This window comes from Ciconia boyciana, chromosome 3 (genome assembly GCF_034638445.1).
Source record: "Ciconia boyciana chromosome 3, ASM3463844v1, whole genome shotgun sequence".
NCBI classification, from domain to species: Eukaryota; Metazoa; Chordata; class Aves; order Ciconiiformes; family Ciconiidae; genus Ciconia; species Ciconia boyciana.
This window is the reverse complement of record NC_132936.1, coordinates 98,263,248-98,282,184: the sequence shown is the minus strand read 5'-3', so window position 1 is coordinate 98,282,184 and position 18,937 is coordinate 98,263,248. Positions and strand designations below refer to the sequence as shown.

At 42.0% G+C, this 18,937-nt stretch overlaps 1 protein-coding gene across 2 annotated transcripts in view; it reads left to right on the top strand.

The window, feature by feature from the left end:
* The window catches only part of EPAS1 (endothelial PAS domain protein 1), an 80,603-nt gene that overhangs the window by 45,250 nt on the left and 16,416 nt on the right, over positions 1–18,937 (top strand). Inside the window, exons 3-7 of one of the 2 annotated variants that reach the window (XM_072856759.1) lie at positions 10,933–11,084; positions 12,074–12,158; positions 12,487–12,549; positions 12,661–12,779; positions 12,887–13,089. In XM_072856759.1, coding sequence (XP_072712860.1) covers positions 10,933–11,084; positions 12,074–12,158; positions 12,487–12,549; positions 12,661–12,779; positions 12,887–13,089 — 622 coding nt within the window. The remainder of the gene's footprint in view (positions 1–10,932; positions 11,085–12,073; positions 12,159–12,486; positions 12,550–12,660; positions 12,780–12,886; positions 13,090–18,937) is intronic. The other variant, XM_072856760.1, reaches the window with a different exon arrangement.

The window sequence follows — 18,937 nt, the reverse complement described above, 5'->3', positions numbered from 1 at the left end:
CTGGGTCCTAAAGTGAGAACAGGACACAACTACTTGTGTTGTGAGAATACAACTAGATTTAAAGATAGGTTGGTGGGGTTTTTTGATCAGAATCATGTCTCTTTCAATTGGGATAGAAATAGCTGAGTGATATTAGTCATATAAGGTCTTCATTACCAAAATAACGATTGGTGCAGTTTTGCCTCTCTAAAAAAACAACTCTCGGAACTCTTGAATGTGGTTTATTAAGCTCAGTTACAAGATTTCAAACTTTTAAGAGTTTAATCAGAATTCAGACATACATCTTAAGCTTCCATGCTAAAACAAGTAAATTTTGATTTGGCATGGCAAGCATGTTTGTGCCAGTGCATTCAAAAGGCAGCTGGGAAGTTCTGAAGGTCCAATACTTTGTTTAAAAAGACTGATTGTGCTATACACTGGTAATGAGTAGTAGGTAGGTTGTTTATGACAAGGTAGACTAAGATAGCTAAAGCAAACAACTTTTAAATACTTGACATGAATGGATTCTATGTAATCAAATCTTGCTCATGTTGGACTAGTAGGAAATGTGAACCAGCATCATTTTCATAGCCTATGAAAACTGATAAAATTAACAATGTTCTTATTTTGCACCTATATTTGAATAATCACTTTGATGGAAATCTGTGGTTTGAGTAGCCTGTGAGATCAATGAAAACAACTGATGTTTCTGGGGAAACTTTCACACGGTGACCTATAAGTGTCCAGAATACGTTAACAAAACAATGCCTGCATTGTTTGCGAGAGGTAAACCCATAATTTTGTCTTTTCCTTCATTAATGGCAAAACTCCCAATAAGGTCACGATTGCACTTCCTCTCTTTAGAAAAGTTGAGTCATACCATAACAATTACTTTAATAAATGTTATTAGGAAGTATCTCATTTTGTGGAAGAGTATGCTGTTGGTTTCTTGTTGGTTAGTCTGAAAAATATGACAAATTCAATTTTGCTTCTCTGTGCTTTGTAATTTTTTTAGCTTTTTTGGGTTCTGCTATAAGACTATTGTATAAGATGTGGGTATTTTCATCTTAGCTTATAGAATGTGGTTGTAATGTTTACTTCTGTGAAAAGTTTATTTGCTGAACAGTGTTTGCAAATCATCTCTGATTTCGTCATGTAATTAATACTTGAAGAAGTTGCATAAATAGCTAAATGTTCTTAAACATGCCATACACCAAGCCAATTTGTTAGTAACTTTCTCACAAAAACACAGCTTCAGTTTTTCAAATATTTATGTGGCGTGAACCTAGACACTGGCACAGCATAGGAAAAGCAAACTTCTGAAGGGCTGTAACAGATAATATAAATAATGCATGTGTCTGTGAAACTTGACACGAAATATTTTGATGGTGTCATCATCAGAAAAATACATTTGCTTACCTGGAAACTGCTAAGTTTCAAGTGAAATTTTCAAATACATGTACATTTCTTGGTGCGGAAAAAATCTACAGATAAAACATATATTTAGTGCTTATGTAGTGTTAATGCTTAGGCTCATATAATTTGATAGTGAAGATAACTCAATATATGTATATAATATTCATAAATACGGATATGATTTTTCTGTGACAGTGTTTGAAAAACAATGTGATTCATGTAGCTGATTTACATTTTCTTGAAGTACCACCAGGACCCAGCAGTTAGAAAAGAATCTGGAAGTGAAACGTTTCAGTAGTGACAGGTTGTGATTTAATATTTCAGGCTTTCTCTATGTTAGTTATTTGCTTAGCCTTAAATCTGATGCACTTCCCCAGTCTAAATATTGACTTGGAGTAAGTCCTCTCATTAAAATGTGTGTTGTTAGTCAAATGCAGATTTGTCCATTGCTGCATCTTTAGACACTGGAGATGTAGATAAAGGTTTTAAAATCTTTAGTGCTTCTGTTCTGAGGAACTGAACTTGAGGTACTTTAAAGGGACTGATTTTCTGGAAGAGCTGGGTATTATTTTCTGACAATGAGAATATACTGAAATGAAAGAACTCAAGCCAGAAAACCACTGCTTGCTTGTAAAGGCCTTGTCTGCTACTTATATTCTTCTGAGTATAGCTAACATTTAAATTAGCCAAAGTAAACAAAAAGGCTGAAAATTTAAGCCCTGAATATTTGAAAGATAAAATTTTATCAGGTGTTGGAATAAAGTGGCATCAGAGAGAGAACTTTTCATTATCGTTATCAGAGTAATGACTTCAGAGTATTATTTCTTCCTCATGCAATTGCCTGACAGTTGACACTTGCTGAGGCTCCTGAGATTCACAAGTGTAGAGTACTGCTCTGGCCAAAGTAAATCTCTATCGGGTTGAGAACTGTTTCTTGCTCTCAGGAGACAGGGCTGTAAAATTGAATATAAGCATTTCTGGCAGGTGAGCTTTGTTGAAAAAATACTGCCTTTCAGGACTGATTAACACCATTGCCATACAATAGCTGCTTAACACAGCTAATATTTGACGGGTGCTGTTTTTCTGATTTGTTTCTGTAAAAGCAGAATTTTGATATGGGCTTTGAAAAGTCTTTGACAGTGGGCTTCTGAATAATGTTAGTCTGCATAAGGACACTGGCTTTCACCAGAAGGCTGTCTGATTTAATTCAAAGCGATAGGTTTTCGATACAGCTTTTGGCTCTCGGATGAAGAAGTTTGCTGCTCATCCCACTTCAACAAGAGTGTGGAACAAATGGACACTGGGCTTGCGTGATGCCTGTCCACGCTCTGACCTCGCTTTTGCTCTAAACCCTTTCTGAGCCCCAAGCAAAGCTGCCCCCGTTTCACACACGTGTTTAGCAGACTGGAATTTGGCCGTTAATTCTGTGTTGCATTTGAGGAGCCTGATTCGAATGTTGGGGAGTGTGGGGGTTACTGTGTTGTCTCTGACAGGTGAACTGGGAAATGGGGAGGTGGAGAACTGCAGTGTGCATGAGAAGCAAACGCCGCCCCCAGACCCCCCCTTTGCTTTATGTTGGTCTTCATGGAAATAGTTTTGATTATTTGGGCTAGACAGTGTAAACTGGAGTTAAGTGGGAGTATTTGTTTTGTCATTAACTAGGACATTAAAATAACATTTACTGCATTTATATATATACATACAATGTCACTAAAATAAGCTTGCAGTGCAGCTTGAAAAATGCTTCGAAAGGTAGTAAAGAAAAAAGTACCACTTGATGAGCGTTTTTGTTATTTATTATTTATTCTATCAAAAGCTATTGGAACACCAGATTTTGTTTTATATTACTGTTTGTGGACACGATTCTCGTACACGAATGCATCTCTTTGTTTCATGGCCGTTTTGCTGGGAGCTGAGAGAGCAAGGGCCTTCCCAGGGCTGCATCCTCATCTTTCTGCAAGCTGATGCTCCAGATGGGATTTCAGAGATGGCTGTAGGCAAATTGCCAGCCTCAGTCCGCTGGCATTGAGTGTCTCATGCCCCTTCCTATTATTCCCTGACTTGGAATAGGGCTTTTCACTTGTGTAACTCAGGCTGTTTTACTAGCTGTGTCTGCATAATGATTATTTATCTGTCCGGAGGCCAAGACCTAGAGAAATCTATGCCCACATTCTTCCAGCAGGTGAATGGCAGAGCCCACGAATCTGAGCCCTCATTGAGAGCTCTCCCGCTACGTGCCTCCAAAACTCCCGGCTTCTGGATTGCCGGGTGCACGTCTCCTGCAGGCGTTGAGGGGCCCGAGCTTGGCCCTTGTATCCTATCATAATAGGAAATAGCTGGTTGTATATCTCAGAGTTCAAAAGGGTAAAAAATACCAGGTTTTGCTTTATAAAAGTTGCTGCTTTACTTAGTAACACGTTTCCCTTTGATTTTCACAGTAGGCAATTCTGTGTGGGAATGTTGGAGAGGAAGCCTTTAACATTTAGAAATGCAGGCTGTTCGTCTGACGGCCTGATTGAGATTAGTATCACAGGAAGCAAACTGAAACAATAGCTTTATGATACTGTTTCCATGTTGCGCACAGAACAGTACATGGTATAATTGGAATGCTAAGTAGAAATATCATTTAATTATGATCGTCTTAAATATTTTTCAAGATGTCTCCTAATTCTGTTGGCATGATACGTTTTTGCCATCATCGCATTCAGATGTTTGGGATAAATTTAGAATCAATGTTTGTTCATTTCAAGTAAAGGTTTTGATCCCATAAAGTTGCAGCTGAAAATAGACTGTTTGATGCTTATCAGTAGTGGAGCTTTTGGATTTAGGATCTTAAGTCTTTTAGTATAGTCAGAAAAATTGATAGCAGTACTTGTCCTCTGTTATTCTCTAGTACAGCTAGTAAATTAGCCTAATGCTTTTGGGCGGGTTAATAGATGGTTAAAGAGAAATAACTGTCTTTTGCTAAAGAATGGCTGTCTTGGTTAACAGCTAACATCGTGATAATTGCTAAGGCTGCCTCAGACAGTCTCTTTTTGTCTGAATATGAGGAAGAGAATCCACTTTAGGAAGCCTGTATGGGCAGTATTGGCATGTGATGGCAATAATGTTAAGTGTTTGTTTGGACCATGCCGATGCTAAAGGCATTACAGGAACCAGAACTCTTTGGTACCAGTGAGTTTCTGTGCGTCAGGGCTGGAGACTGTTTAGTCAGGCTAATCAGGCAAACACAGTTTTATGAGCTTTCTTTAATCCCATCCCAATTGTGTGGTCACCCGGGTGTCTTTTCTGTGCAGAGATCCAGCAAAGGAAACTGGATGGGAGTTGCTCCTGTGCAGGCAGACAGCAGCAGAAATGGGGAGGGAACAGGGAAGCAGACGGGAAGTTGTTTGGGAGAAGGGAGGCCACGAGGAAGCCAGTGTGAAGTTTTTTCAAGGGAGGGAGACAACAGAGCCGGAAAGCCAGCAGGGAGCAGAAGGGAAAAAATAGCTTTTCGCTAGGCTTTTAAGGGAGAGGACAAACTGTAGGGAGAAGTGATGTGGGCATTGTTTTTGAATGTCTGGACAAGCTGCATCTAATCTCAGGCCATTGTGGCATAAAACAGTGCTTTAAAAATAGCATGTCTACTTGTTTGCTTTTATTAAATTGGAAAAATAGTTTTGTGCCAACTGTGTTGCTAGGAATGGGAGTGGAGCTGGGTGCTGAGTGCTTCAGCTGCTTGAAGTGACGTCCTTTTTCTGGGAAGGTGCACCAGAAGGTCCCACAGAGCTCAGGAAGGCTGGTCTGATGGGGTGCTGTGTCCCACTGTTCAGCACCGATGGCTGCAGGACTCGAAGCAGCTTCCCGGGAGCAGCATCTGAATGATTTGGCTAGGTACAAACTCTGCAATCAAAACAACGCTAACATGAGTGTTTTCTTTATCAAAGTTGCTTGTGCGCTTGGAGATAAGAGCCCTTCAGGAAGCTTCAAGTTTAAGAGTAGCTTTTTCTTGATGTATCTAAATTGAAAGCTTTTAGTCGCTTTCCTTTGATGCAAGACAAGAAACTGGGAAGAGAAAAGTCTGTCTCAAAGCTGCTCTCTCTGATGCAGAATGGAGCTGCTGTTAGATCTGCCCTAACTTCTGCCTACCAGCATCAGGCAGTTTTTGCAGCCCTCCTCAGGAGGTGCAGCTATAGCGTGGTGTCTATGCACAATATCCAAGCAACTTTCTGGTACTTGTAGGATCCAGGATTAAAGACAAAGCCATGAAAATTCTGTGGAGGTGACAATGTGACCTCCAGTAAAAACCCTTTTTATCACTCTCTACCTCTGAACTGACTGAAAAGGCCCCTTTGAGTCAGATCAAAGGTGTTAAGAGGAGTATAGGCTGTTTGCTAGGAGGTTGTTTATACCTGAGCGGTTATTTCTTGTAAGGAGAGCCTGATTTTTGAGCCTTCAGGCTCATTCCAAGAGGTTGGACTGAAGGAAATGAGCAAGCATCTACGGAAAAAGTGTTCTTAAACTTGGGAACAGTGCACATCCTGACAGTGGGAATTAATCAAAGCTTGTTTACAAGAGCTATTTTTAGCATAAAAGGTTATCATAAACACTGCAATAAGCATTTGCCATTACAGTTCAAAGTTTCTTGTTGATGAATAAATTCTGCTTTGGCAGTTAGCAAATTTTTCAAAATAGAGCTGATTAAAAAATATTTATCGATATTTGATGAAGGCTGAGACATGGACTGAAAAATACTGTTATCAAAATTTGATGCAGACCAAGAAATACTGCCTTGGGGCAATATGAACGGTGGATGACCCATCAAACTGGTCCATGGGACACAGTTGCTCTGTTCCTGGTTCTGCTGTAGCTCTGACAGTCACAGAACTGTATAGGTTGGAAAAGACCTTTAAGATCATCAAGTCCAACCGTAAACCTAACACTACCAAGACCACCACTATACCATGTCCCTAAGCAACTGGGGCAGTCGCCCCAGGGAAGCCACTGCACTTTTCTGTGGCTCTCTGACGTGTTTCAAGATCTCTTGATCTCAGCTAGACAGGGATTCTCCCTCCTTTGTAGGCTTCTCAGTGCTACATGAGCACAATCTTGGCTGGGATCCATAAATGTAACTATAATATGAACAATAATATTACAGTACTTCATTCTGCTGAATGTGCTATTAATTTAAACTGGCATATTTGCAGTCCAGTCTGCCTGCTATACTGTCATGGTGCCTGAACTGAGATACTCCCATTAGTAGAGATGGAAGAAGTTGCAGGAAAAAATAAGAAACGCATCCTTATTTCAAAATTTAGTTAGCAGCTATTTTGAAAAGTGATGCTGATGCCAAAACCTCTACCTAAAAATCAGGGTAAACTAAGTCCATGGTTACCTTTCTTTAAGACCTGGAAAATTCTGGCAAGTCTACATGGGGTGCCATTACCTGGATAAAGTGACCTCAAACTTACTGGAAACCAAGTTCTGCCCCCACCTCCTCCTGCTAACCTCCTACTTCCATTTGGTCCCCGCTTTCTCAAATTTTTTCCATCTGAAGCTGAAATTTCTTATGCTAAAGTGAAAGACAGTAGGGATTTCTGGGAGCACCTTGCGGTAGCGATGGCTTTATTTGTTTTTCTTCTGCAAAATGGATTCTTTCTAAAGTAAACTGATTTTTGTTAGTGGCAATAACAAAATTGCTTCTGATGTATCAATCTCCTAATGTGTGTATATCCTCTGTGTATTAGTAGCTAGTGATTTCCACAGGAGCAAGGGAACAAGCTATAATGCTGTAACTGTAGCCATATGAGGGACTGTTATTTATTCTTTATATTACTATAATTATACTAAGTTACCTGATACAGGGCATGCTAGGGCCACCACAGTGATGCCCAGCATATTTCTTTGCTGTGGACCAAGGATTGATCTTCAGGCAGCTAATATGCATCAGGGGTTTAGCCCAGATGACGCCTTCTGGGACTGTGTGTTTGCAACCACCACAAAAGAACCTGGACACAGCAGGAGACGTGAGCGCCTTTGGTGCATCTCCCAGTGCCTGGGCTTCCCTGGGCAAGCTGCCAGGGGATGCTCATGGGGGACAGGCAAGGAATGGATGGGCAGCAGCAGCACAGTGGCCCTTGGAGGTACTTGTCGCCTACCTTTACGTGCCTGATAGTGCCTACAGTTTCCTTGATACAGCTGCTCTGTCTGAAACGTGAGCATGCCTTATTAAGTACTACAAGAAACCCATATCTGCCAGCTCCCCTTGCCTGCTGGGGCTGCTGCAGGGGGAAGGAGAGGATGCAGTGAGGTTTGTTGAGTTACCAGGGAAGCTGGAGGGTGTCTGCAAAACACCTTGGTTGTGCTTTTGCATTATGTGAGAGGGGGTGTGCAGCAGCACAAACCCTCTTCCCTCCCTCGTCCCAGTCCACATCACAGATGCCTCCAGCTGGACAAAGGTAATTTTAATAAAAAAAGTTGGACTCTGATCCCACAAACCCTGTAACCGCATGCTTTAAAGCTGTCTATATCTTTAAGTGCTGTGCTCAGCTAGGACGTTAAGGGTTTGAACCTGCAGCCCTGATGTGAGAGATCCTATGTCCTCTCTGTGTTTGCATAAGTAATATAATTTATATACATGGAAAAGCAAACTTAATCATCTGATAAAACAAGTAAAGTGTTTGTCTTTCACTGTTGGAGGCATTTAAGAATACAAATGCTTTGAATAGCCTTCCTGCCTTTGAATGGTCATGTTTTGTTAATGCAAACTTAATGAGCTGGGAAAAAAAATGGAAAGGAGGGTCTGGGGTTAGAGCTGAAAAGTCATTTTTTTTCTCTGAACCCACACTTGGCTGATTGTCTTGGGCTATAGCCATGATCCCTGCTGAATAAACCATTTGTTTGCTTCCGGAAAAGTAAAAAAAGACCCTTGACATTCTTTACACAGCAGAAACAAGCTTGGGAGCAGATGGTCACTTACCTTTATTTTTTTTCCCCCTCCCCTTTCCCTAAATGTCATTATGGTCAAAGTGCATACTATTCAAAATATATTATTGTGTGTTTTCTGTATTTTAAATGCTAGCCCTGATGTAATTTCCTGAAGTCAGTTGCTTTGTGCTGAGGAGGAACTGGCCCCTGTGTGTGTAGTTAGAACTGCAGTGCAGGGACACAAAATGATAAATCCCCAGCCTGTGCTGGCCATCTCCAGAGAGCGTCTTCTCTTCCTGCTACCAAACGATCACGTTGAGAAGCAAAGGGTGATAAACTAAGTGCTCCCAATGGCTCTGGGGCTGAGTCTGTTCATTCCTGTGTTTGCACGATGGGTAATGGGCTGCTGCCAGGGAGAGATGTTGAGGAGGAGGATGCAGAAGCAGCAGCCAGCATCATTTTGGTCACCACTCATCTGTTCCAAACAGTGGCTTAGTGGGCTCTGCATTGCAAATGCTCATCCCTCTGCATCTGATCGCTATCCATCCTTAGGCACTAGCAGATGCAGTTGCAGGAGTTATATAGATCGGACTTGTTCTTTAATCGTAACTCCTTAATACTTCAAAGTTAAAACTGCATTAGTTTGGCTTAGCCTCTTCCCTATCCAAAAAAATGCCAAACCACTTCTAATAATGTTTTACAAAGCAATACCCCATTCCTGCTTCTAGACTTCTTCCAAAATGAGTATTTCAACAGGAAACGTGAAGGGAAGTGATGAATGTGCTGTTTCAGGGAGGAAAAGAACAAACATTGAAATACTTTTCCCAAGTGCTAATAGAATGTGTACGAGACAACAAAAACTGTATGCCAAAATTGCAACATTAAACCAACAAAGAGCAGCAGCTTCTCCAAGCAACTCGTTCAAGAGTCTCACTGTTCTTGCAAATAAGGCTGATACAGTTATGGCTGGAGCCTCTGGCCAGCAAAATCGACGGTGGGCCCAGCCTGGAGCACTCTTGTGCCACCAGAGAGGGGCACAGAGCAGCTCGCTGCAGCTCCTCTCAGGTCATCCTTGCTGCCCCGGGCTGTGGAGGACCTTTGATCCAGATGGGACTTACCCACGGCCTTGTATCTTCAGCAGTGTATCGTTGGAGTTGCTTATTCTTTATTCTGAGACAGTAAGGGGTTTTGTTTGTTTGCTTGCTTGCTTGCTTTTTCCCCCCAAATTCAGAGCCTTACCACTACACATATTTGCAATGACTGATCGCAAATATGCAGGCTAATGGACAAACCCATAAAGATAAGCTCACCACAGCATGTCTGAGGTACACAGACCAGATGCGATACCTGTAAATAGTTTTGTAAAAGAGTAATCCTAGAAGTTTCATGTAAAACATGTCAAGAAATTAATGGGCCAGCTCCTGCACAAAAATTTTGCTATAGTGGTCATCTACAAACCACCTCGTGCAGGCTTCTTGTTCATGGAGCTGAAACATGCTTAAAAGTGTAGAAGGGAAGGCAGGAGTCCTGAGTGGCCATTTGGGTGACTGGCATTCAGAGGAGCAGTGTCTCCCTCTCCCTCCCTCCCTCCCTGCCTGCGGCTTTGCCTACTTACTGCCTCCCATCACAGGAGATGAGCAATGTGGAGCACGCACAACGAGGGCATTGGAGTCCCATCGGTGTCTCTACAGCACAGCCAAAAAGCAACAGGAAAATGAGTAAACAAACAAACAAAAAAAAGCTTTAATAAGTATTCTAGCATGGCCTTAGATTTCAGCACAACAGTGGCACATCTCCAAAAATGGCTAAGATGCACTGGGTTCATGAATCTGCATAGGCAAGCATAAGGGATGGAAGTGGGGTCGGAGGCTCTCCTCCTTGCAGGACAGGAGGAGTGTAGGTGGGTGACGAAGCTTGTCAGCGTTTGCTGGAGTGGTACGGAGGGAGTTTTGATGTCTGCAGATGAAAAAGCAGGTATTGGTGGGATGGATCTGTGTTTTTTCCCAGGAATACTGAGGTTTATGAGACGAAAGAGAGATTCCCCTGAAAGGGCTTCAAGGAAGTGTTTTTTCTACTTTTTCTACTAAAGGTAGTGTTAACAGACCTCTCCATACTGAGTGGAGAGATCTGTTTAGGCACGCTTCATAGGAAAAGTATTTGAACTTCTTGGAAAACTTGACCTGATTGAAATGTCTTTTCTTAGATGTTTGTTAGGAATGCACAAATTTACTTACCTTCTGTAAGATTTGCCCTATACTTTGTGCCTGTTCGGAGATATAAACGTTGCACGTGGCCAAAAGAAAGTGCACAAAGAAGATGCGCTTCAGTGTCTGGGTATATAGGTGTTATATACTGAAAACACATCTTGCAGAAACACGCTAAAGGTGAATAGAGGGTCTGTTGCATTTGCCAAAAAGTTTAGAAAAATATCTTTCTAGTGATAAGGACATCCCTTTCATACACGGTGCAGACAGCTTTCTTCTCAAGGAAGGCCCCACCGGAAGGGGTTTGTGGAAAGGAAATTCTAACAGCAGAAAAATATTTTGTTGCCTTGTCACTGGGTGCGCTTGCGTTGAAAAAGGCTGGCTAGGGTGCTGAAGACTTTAGATGCTTTTTTTCTTTTTTTCTCAGTATGTGCTGACAACGAGAATGAACTAGAGGCAGACCAGCAGATGGACAACTTGTACCTGAAAGCTTTGGAGGGATTTATTGCCGTGGTGACACAGGATGGAGACATGATCTTTTTGTCAGAGAATGTCAACAAATACATGGGTCTTACCCAGGTAACTTGTTCCCTAACACTTTCCTGTCTTTGTAATACAATTCCTAGAAATGAGTCCTATGCCTAAATGCAGAAAAACAGCTACGTGTCACTGCAAAAAAGACTGGAAATAAAATTTCTTGTTTCTCAGGCAGGTACCCTGAACACCAGACAACAGTGTGGTGTTTTTTCTTTCTCCCTGTCAAAGTTGTAGTGTCTTTGGTGACTGCATACTTGCCTTCCTAGGTATTACCACGGAGAATAAAATGGACATTTATTCAACTTGTGCTTTAGACTATGGGACAGAGGGGAGAGAGATGCTCTTTTGGGTCCCCCCTTTTCTGCTTTGTTGGTTGGGGTATTTTCTCCTTCTGTATTGAAAATAACTGGTGGTGCTGACTGTAACTGCATCGTGTCAGTCCAAAGAGAGGGACTTGTTCTGGGGAGAAAATGAGAAGTTATGCATAGGATAAAAAAAGGAGGGGTCACAGGATTTGTGTCTGTGAGCATCGCTGGATCTCAGCAAACAGAGCAGATGGTTTAGGGAGACTAGAAAAGTGGGTGCAGCTTTTGTGGTGGGAAGGCTGTTCTCCTGATTCCCAGTCTGCATCCTCTCGCACCTGGACTGGGATGTTGTTAAAGACAGCCCACATCTTCAGAGGATTGTGGTTGGGTGTATGTGCTCTTTAGTCACCAAGACACGAGTCACCAATTTGATGTGGTTGTGGAGTCAAGGTAAACAGGTTAAATACAGGACACAGCACAAATTATTGATAAAGGAGACCGAGTTAAACCAACTCTGACCCACTGCACACCACTGATTAGACCATGGTGAAATGTGGCATCTTTGATTCCTCTTAATTCTCTGAAAAATCGTGGAAATGAGCCCAAACCTGCTGTTGATGCACTTAATTCTAATGAATAGTTTCATCTGAATAGGCAGTATTTAAAAACAGGTAAATACTATTAGTTGCTTTTATTTGGCTAAATATAGTTCTCACTTCTGCACAGGTGGAATTAACTGGACACAGCATTTTTGACTTCACTCATCCGTGTGACCACGAAGAAATTCGAGAGAATCTGAGTCTGAAAAATGGTAATAATGTAAATAGAAAAGAGTCACTGTGCTTTTTAAATAACCAAATGAAGTAATTGGCTGGCAGTAGAGATCTGTTAGTCATGGTAAAGGGAATTTTCATTCCTAGAGTAATCATTAACTCTCATTCAATACTTTGCAGATTTGTTTTGTTTTGCCAAATATTGCTTATATATGATAGCACTAAGAACTGTTTGTTTAGTGTTTTCCTTTCATTGAGTTAAGACAGGCATAATGTTTTCACTGATAACGCTTTGCAAAGATTTATGTGCTGCAAGCTAAAACATAGGTTTAAATGTACAAAGTCCTATTTAAGTTCCACTTAAAGTTTTAGGTCTGAGCTCTACAAACTGCTCTTCAATGGTCCATGCATCTTTGATGGTCTCTGCAGGTAAATTATCTGAGAATTAGTCTGTTATTTCTATTGAATCCTTCATGTTTGTAAGTAGAAGAAATTAAGAAGCAAAACTGAGAAAATTCATTTGCCGTTTTCCTTATACAGGTCCAGGCTTTGGAAAGAAAAGCAAAGAGATGTCAACTGAGCGTGACTTCTTCATGAGGATGAAATGCACTGTTACCAACAGAGGCAGAACTGTTAACCTCAAGTCTGCCACATGGAAGGTACCATATTTGAGCCATAATAAGTGTTTTTTATTTTAAAAGACATTTTGGCATGTAAAGGAAGTACATTCTAAGTTTGTTTCTCATTCAAAAAATCATTATTTCAGGTTTTGCACTGCACTGGACAAGTTAAAGTGTATAACACTTGCCCTCCTCACACTCTGTGTGGGTATAAAGAGCCTCTTCTCACCTGCCTTATAATAATGTGTGAGCCTATTCAGCATCCTTCAAACATCGATATCCCCCTGGACAGCAAGACCTTCCTGAGTCGCCATAGCATGGACATGAAATTTACCTACTGTGATGACAGGTAAACTCCACTGATTTTTTCCTTTCCTTGGGTGTTTCTATCTTCTTGAACAAAACAAGCAGTCCTTCCAAAAGTCCTCCTGTGTGGACCTGGTAAGCAAGGACTAGAAGAAAGTACAGTCTGTTACCAAGACAGCTGATTCAATGGCTCACTTAATGCATTTCAAATCTCAATTTAGGCAAAATGGTACTCTGTACAGCAGGTACTCTATAAAATACCTGCTGTATTTCCTTTTCGTGCTCAGTGAGGAATTCTAGTTCACTGGCAGAAGGTGAGGCAACTCAGAGGCATAAGCCTTAGCTTCTTGGGTTTTAACAAACTGAAGAGTACACAGGATTTCTGTTCTCATTTTTTAGAGAACCGCTCAAACGACATGCCTTACGGACCTTAGTCAAGGACTGTCTTATGGTTGGTTTGGCCCAGGATGCTATTATCGGTTAGCTGGAAAGTACTTTATGCTCTAGATTAACTAAGAATTGCTAAGGCATCCAGAGCATCTGCAGCTCTGAAATGGGGTTGCAGCCCCTTGCTCAATGAAGAGCAAACAACCTTTGCTGGTTATCTGTCTGCTCCTTGTAGTGGCGAAATGAAGGGGAGGGGAAGATCTTGGGTCAAGCAAGGGGCCTGTGTCCTCCACTCCCCACATTTCCCTCTTGAGTGGAAAAACGGAGATGCACCTTGTCTCTGCCTGCTTGATTTCCCCTGGGATCTCAATGGCGTTTCATACCACCTAGTACTTCTCCCTGTCTACATATTGTGGGAACCATCTTCCCTGCATGTGAGTGAGCCAGAGATCCCTTCCCATGAAGTGTCCTCCTGTTCCCTGGTTCCCCAGAAAGTCCTGTCTGTACTACTGTGGGTTTGGTGTTTGTTTTGGGTTTTTTTAGGTTTATGAGATCATCCCTGAATTTAATATGAATTTTTCTGTCTAATGAAACTGGTCTCCTGAAATTCAGAGATGCTAGCAACCGCTGAGGTCTGTAGGGTTATCAGTGGGGTTATACGTATGCTCGCATTTTACGCAAAAACTCACAGGATTGAGATCTTGGTTATTTTTTTCATCCTTCAAAGGTTTTTTAAAACTTGTTCTAAGCAAGATTATTATTTTAAACAATGTGATGAAGCAACCGTATAAACTAGCAGCCTTAGCAGCTGTGGATGAAAGCAAGATTACAAGTGTGAAACTTGTGACTGACCTTCTTCTGACCTCTCTGAGAATTTAGCAGCAAGTGTGCTGTAACTAGAAATGTCCTCTGATGTAACTGCAATAAAACAGACTTCCCCCCCCCCCCCCCCCCCCTTAATACTTTCAGAATGAAAATATTGAGATATCAATAGGATTTTGCTGCTGTTGGGGGGGAGCAACAATACGGTAGTGACTCATTATTAAAAGCAATGTACCTCTGAATTACTGGGGCCATTCAGCGGCAGGCTAGAGGAGAGTAACAGAAAATTTCGCTGTATTGCAGCATTGCCTGATGCATAAGCAATTATAAAAGAGAATTAGAGGGACTGATACTATCCCATTAAAGATACTTATTTTACATACTTATTTTTAAAAGAATGAAATATTATGCCGTGTCTTAAATAGTGGGAGTTGATTTACGGGGAAAACTTTTCCCATGGCAGTGAAATACAACAGCTTCTTCTGGAGGATTTAACTTGTAAGGAATTTCAGAGATTTCTCTTTAAAACCAGGCAACAAAACCGCACATCTTTTAGTAGATAGTTTTGGTTGGATGTTTCATTCATGTTTTATTGAGATTATGATAAAGCTGTAAAAAGCCAGCCAGGCCAGAGAAGGAAGAGACCTCACGCACCTTTCACGTTCTTCCCAGCAGATCCTCCTGGCTCTCACTTCCCTCCCAGAGCAATGTTGATTTCTCTCCAACAGATGACACATCACTAGACACATAAAAATGCAAAACACTCAGCTGTTCTTATCAAATTCGGTGCTGCTAGACAAATTGTATTGAAGGAGCAGCTTATGCCAGGAACGTAAATCCAGGATGAGGAGCAGGGGAGGAAAAGCAGCATGTGCCAGTCAGATGCCTAAACCCTTTTCAACCTGCTCTGGCCTTTCTGCAGTGTAGTAGCAGGGCTGACACAGCTCATTTCTCCATAAGAGATTGTGTCTTTCCAGTTCAGGGCTGATATCATTGAGGGCGGCATGCCTCCTCTAGCAGGTTCTGCAGCGATCTGCTTATTCCCTTTGCAGTTCATCTGGTGTGGATGTGTCTGCTTCCAGGGAGCATTAAGTTTTTATTTTTGAAGCATTCAGATAGAGAAACCCTAGGATTTCTGAGGAAGTACCGTAATGAATGGCAGCCGTGCTGGACCTTAATAATGGAAGCACCCACCTCCAGCATGAAGCTCAAGTGGGTACAAAAGAGAGCTGCCCTTGTACATGCAGCTGAAATTTATCCTTGCGGAAAATGAGCATCACATCTGTCGTCTCTCTAGGAAAGCTCATCGTCTCTGTCTGTGACAAAGCAACATGCAAAATATAGGCTGGCTACCTTTCAACACTTTGTAACAAAAACTAGTTGGCTAACGTGAAGTGCCTTGATTCTTTTGGCTTTTCCTCAGGAGGGCACATGACAGATGCGATATGAAGCAGGCAAGACTGGCCTCCCCTCATTTAAAATGTGTGAGACACTAGCCCGTATATTTTGCCTTCCAAAAATAATTTGTATATGTGGGCCTATGACTTGCCAGTGGTTAGGTGGGATGTATTCGTATTCTTAAAACAGCTTTTGCAAGGTGATGAGCCTGTCAAGAAAGGTTTGTGAGATATAAATATTAAAAATAGGTTGTTCTGTTAAATGCCTGCTTCAGCCATTCCTGGAGAGCGATTTAAAAATGTTCCCTTGCTCCACTTATCTTGGCTAAGTGGTTTACAGGAAGGATTATTTTAGCTGTAATATGGAAACACTGATCAGTGGTACAATTCAATAATCCAAGTGAGGATTTAGTTCAGCTGCACAATGCTTTTGTGTCAGGGAAGATCTCCAGTGAGGGTGTTTTAGTCAGGAAAAAAAAGGCAGTCTTTGTATGAAGGCAATTTTGTACCTTGGTGGTATAGCTGATGCTCAGCGTATCTTCCCGTGCAGAGCCGCAGGGGCTATGGGTACATAGAAATAGCAGCAATGTATTTCTGTGGCAAAAAAAATCCACAAAACGAAAGTGAAAACTGTATCTGAATTTGATAGAAAACCCCCAAACTACTTCAGGTGCCCCAGCACATGCAGTCTCAGCCTTTTTGTTTTATGCATAAGAAAAGAAAACCATACTCTGTGTTTTGGAGAGGACCAGGGTTTTGAAAGCAGGGAGGGTAACGTGGCATTGTAGGTGGCGTTGGCTTTTCACCTTCATCCCTGTGACCTCTCTGGGGTGCTGGGGAGGGGAGGGGGAAGCGCTCTTTGCCCGTAATTGCTGAGGGCAGCATACATGAGAGGAGAGAAGGCTAAGGAAACAAATCTGTGCTGCATGGGGCGAGATGTGCAGGCGGCGGCTCCGGAGGCTGCGTCACAAACCAGTTCCCTGGCACCGGCATGCTGAAAAGCGTATGTTCTCCATTACTTTGAAGGCATGGCTTGCTTTAGGGAATTGTATGTTCCTGGTTACAAGAAACCCAATTAGTTATAGTCTTTTTTACTTTTTTGTGATTGGAACATTTTACTAGAAGAGTTGAAGAAGAAAAAGGAGCGATGGAGGATCTATGGTGATTCAGAATAGGATGGTGCAGGAAGACGCAATGCCAATAGTGTTGGTCCCAGTTAGGTTTCTCCTAATATGAGTGTACATGTGGGATCCAGGCTGTCCCCAGCTGAGAGGAAACTGAGTTGTCCTGAGCTTCCAGTGATGTTCCTGTAAAACAGCAATATGCAGGCATAGGACCTCATATGAGGGTTTAAGTCAGTTTGCCATTTGACCTATATTTGGGGAATATTTTTAAATTAGGTGAGAATGCAAATAAGCATTTGAAAGGACCTCCTGTCCCTCCATCCCTGCTCAGGGAGAAAATGCATTATGGAGACAACAGTGAAGCGATGATATCTGAAGCCAAAGATCCGCATTTGGCAAAACTGGCTTTTGGTATATGCCATATTTAAGAAAAAGCATGACCAACTTCTTTTGTTAATAACGAAACTTTGATTTAGATAGACCAAATGAGTAGGACAGACGGAGTCCTGGTGAAGTTTTTAATGTATCCGTCTAGCTTTTTTGCCTAGCAGGGCAGATAAACCTGACCAGGCCAGCCGTCCCTCTAAGGAGTGGACAGGGGTCCCAGGATTTTGCTTTTTATTTTTTTCTTTGGCCTGGGTTAGAGTTGAAGAAGCCATGAATATTTTCAAGAGGAAATGTGGGTACTTGGCAGGACTGCCACGCTGCCCTGCCGCCTGCTCTAGCAGGCTGGCAGAGTGCTTTACCCCAGGCGTAGTGGCTGTGTTGGGCTTTATTTTTTTCTTTCTTTTTTTTTTTAACTCATTCTGCTTTAAGTATAACTTTGTTTGTTTGTTTGTTCCCGTTAAGACCAATTTAACTTCAATAACTTGGTAACAGTTTGAATACAGAAAGACTTTGTTAAGAGATCCACACCCTCACACACAGTCCACACACGGCCCGATGAATATACACGCAGCTCTTTTTTTATGAGCAGTAAACATTACACCAGTCTTTCACAAAGAGCCTGACTTCTCAGTCCTGACGGTTCTTACGATACTATTTTAACTCAAGAAATGGTATACAATGAAAAGCTTTGTGCTCCTATAAAGAGACAGAAAAGACAATTTTAAGAAAAACCAAAACACTCGAAATAGCTCATCTCTTAGGAGATGCAGCCTTTGAAGCAGTGAGCTTTGTTTGCTTTGCCATGTCTCAAAGAGATAAGGTAGGGTAAAGTTGTGCAAATCTAGAAATAGGATTCAGATCGCTTGTTTCTCCATTGTGTACCCTAAGCACAACACTTTGCCTTTACTCCACATCCCAAGAAATGGGTATATTAAGAGAAACTGAAGTAGTGCTCAAAAAGCATTTAAGTAGCAGTAGTTGGGACAGATCCGCTACTGCGGGGGGCTACTGCCCACCTCTTTACTGTGTTTGCTGAGATTTTGACCGTAGTACATCATGGTGACAAGTTTAGCTCAGAAAACTGAAGTGCCAGTCTGGCAAAATTAAGATTCTCCTAAAGCTATTTGTGTTTTCAGAAACGAGTGGTTAACAGGAGAATAAACAGCCTCTCAGTCCACTTCTCTTCTTCAACAAAAATTATTGTTATCCTTCTAATTAGCACCAATTTTAGCTTTTACAAATGCAAAGGAAACACAAAGCCTACCATGGTGGGAATGCCATCCAAAACCACCATACAGTTTGTTTTCCAATTTTGTCATTCCACAGCTTGCACAAAGAGCAATTTTCTGTCCGGTGTCTAAGCAAAACTAGAAGTCTTGCATTCTGTGCTCGGGTTTTGTAAATGGCCCTTTGGTCCCGTGGGGCACATACATTTCTGTGACTCTCTTAGTTATGTACTCCTCCTCTTCATAGCTCTGGAGGATGCTTTTTCCTTTGCGCTTGGTCCTCTGTGTATTCACTTGGCGCTTCGTATTGCCAAGAGGCTCCTGTGGAAAGCACACAGAGTTTGGAGGGTGCACCTCACTGGCGATCCTCAACGCGATGCTCAAGTGAGGTCAGTGCAGAGACCTTTGCCGAAGCACTCGCTGCCTTCTGGCCCAGGTGCTGTTCGGGCTGTCAGCTGCGGCCAGTCTTCTTCCACGAACATCTCGGGAGAGTCATGGGATGGGTGTGATGGAGACAGGGATAGCTGCCCGCCTCGGCCCTGGTGCAT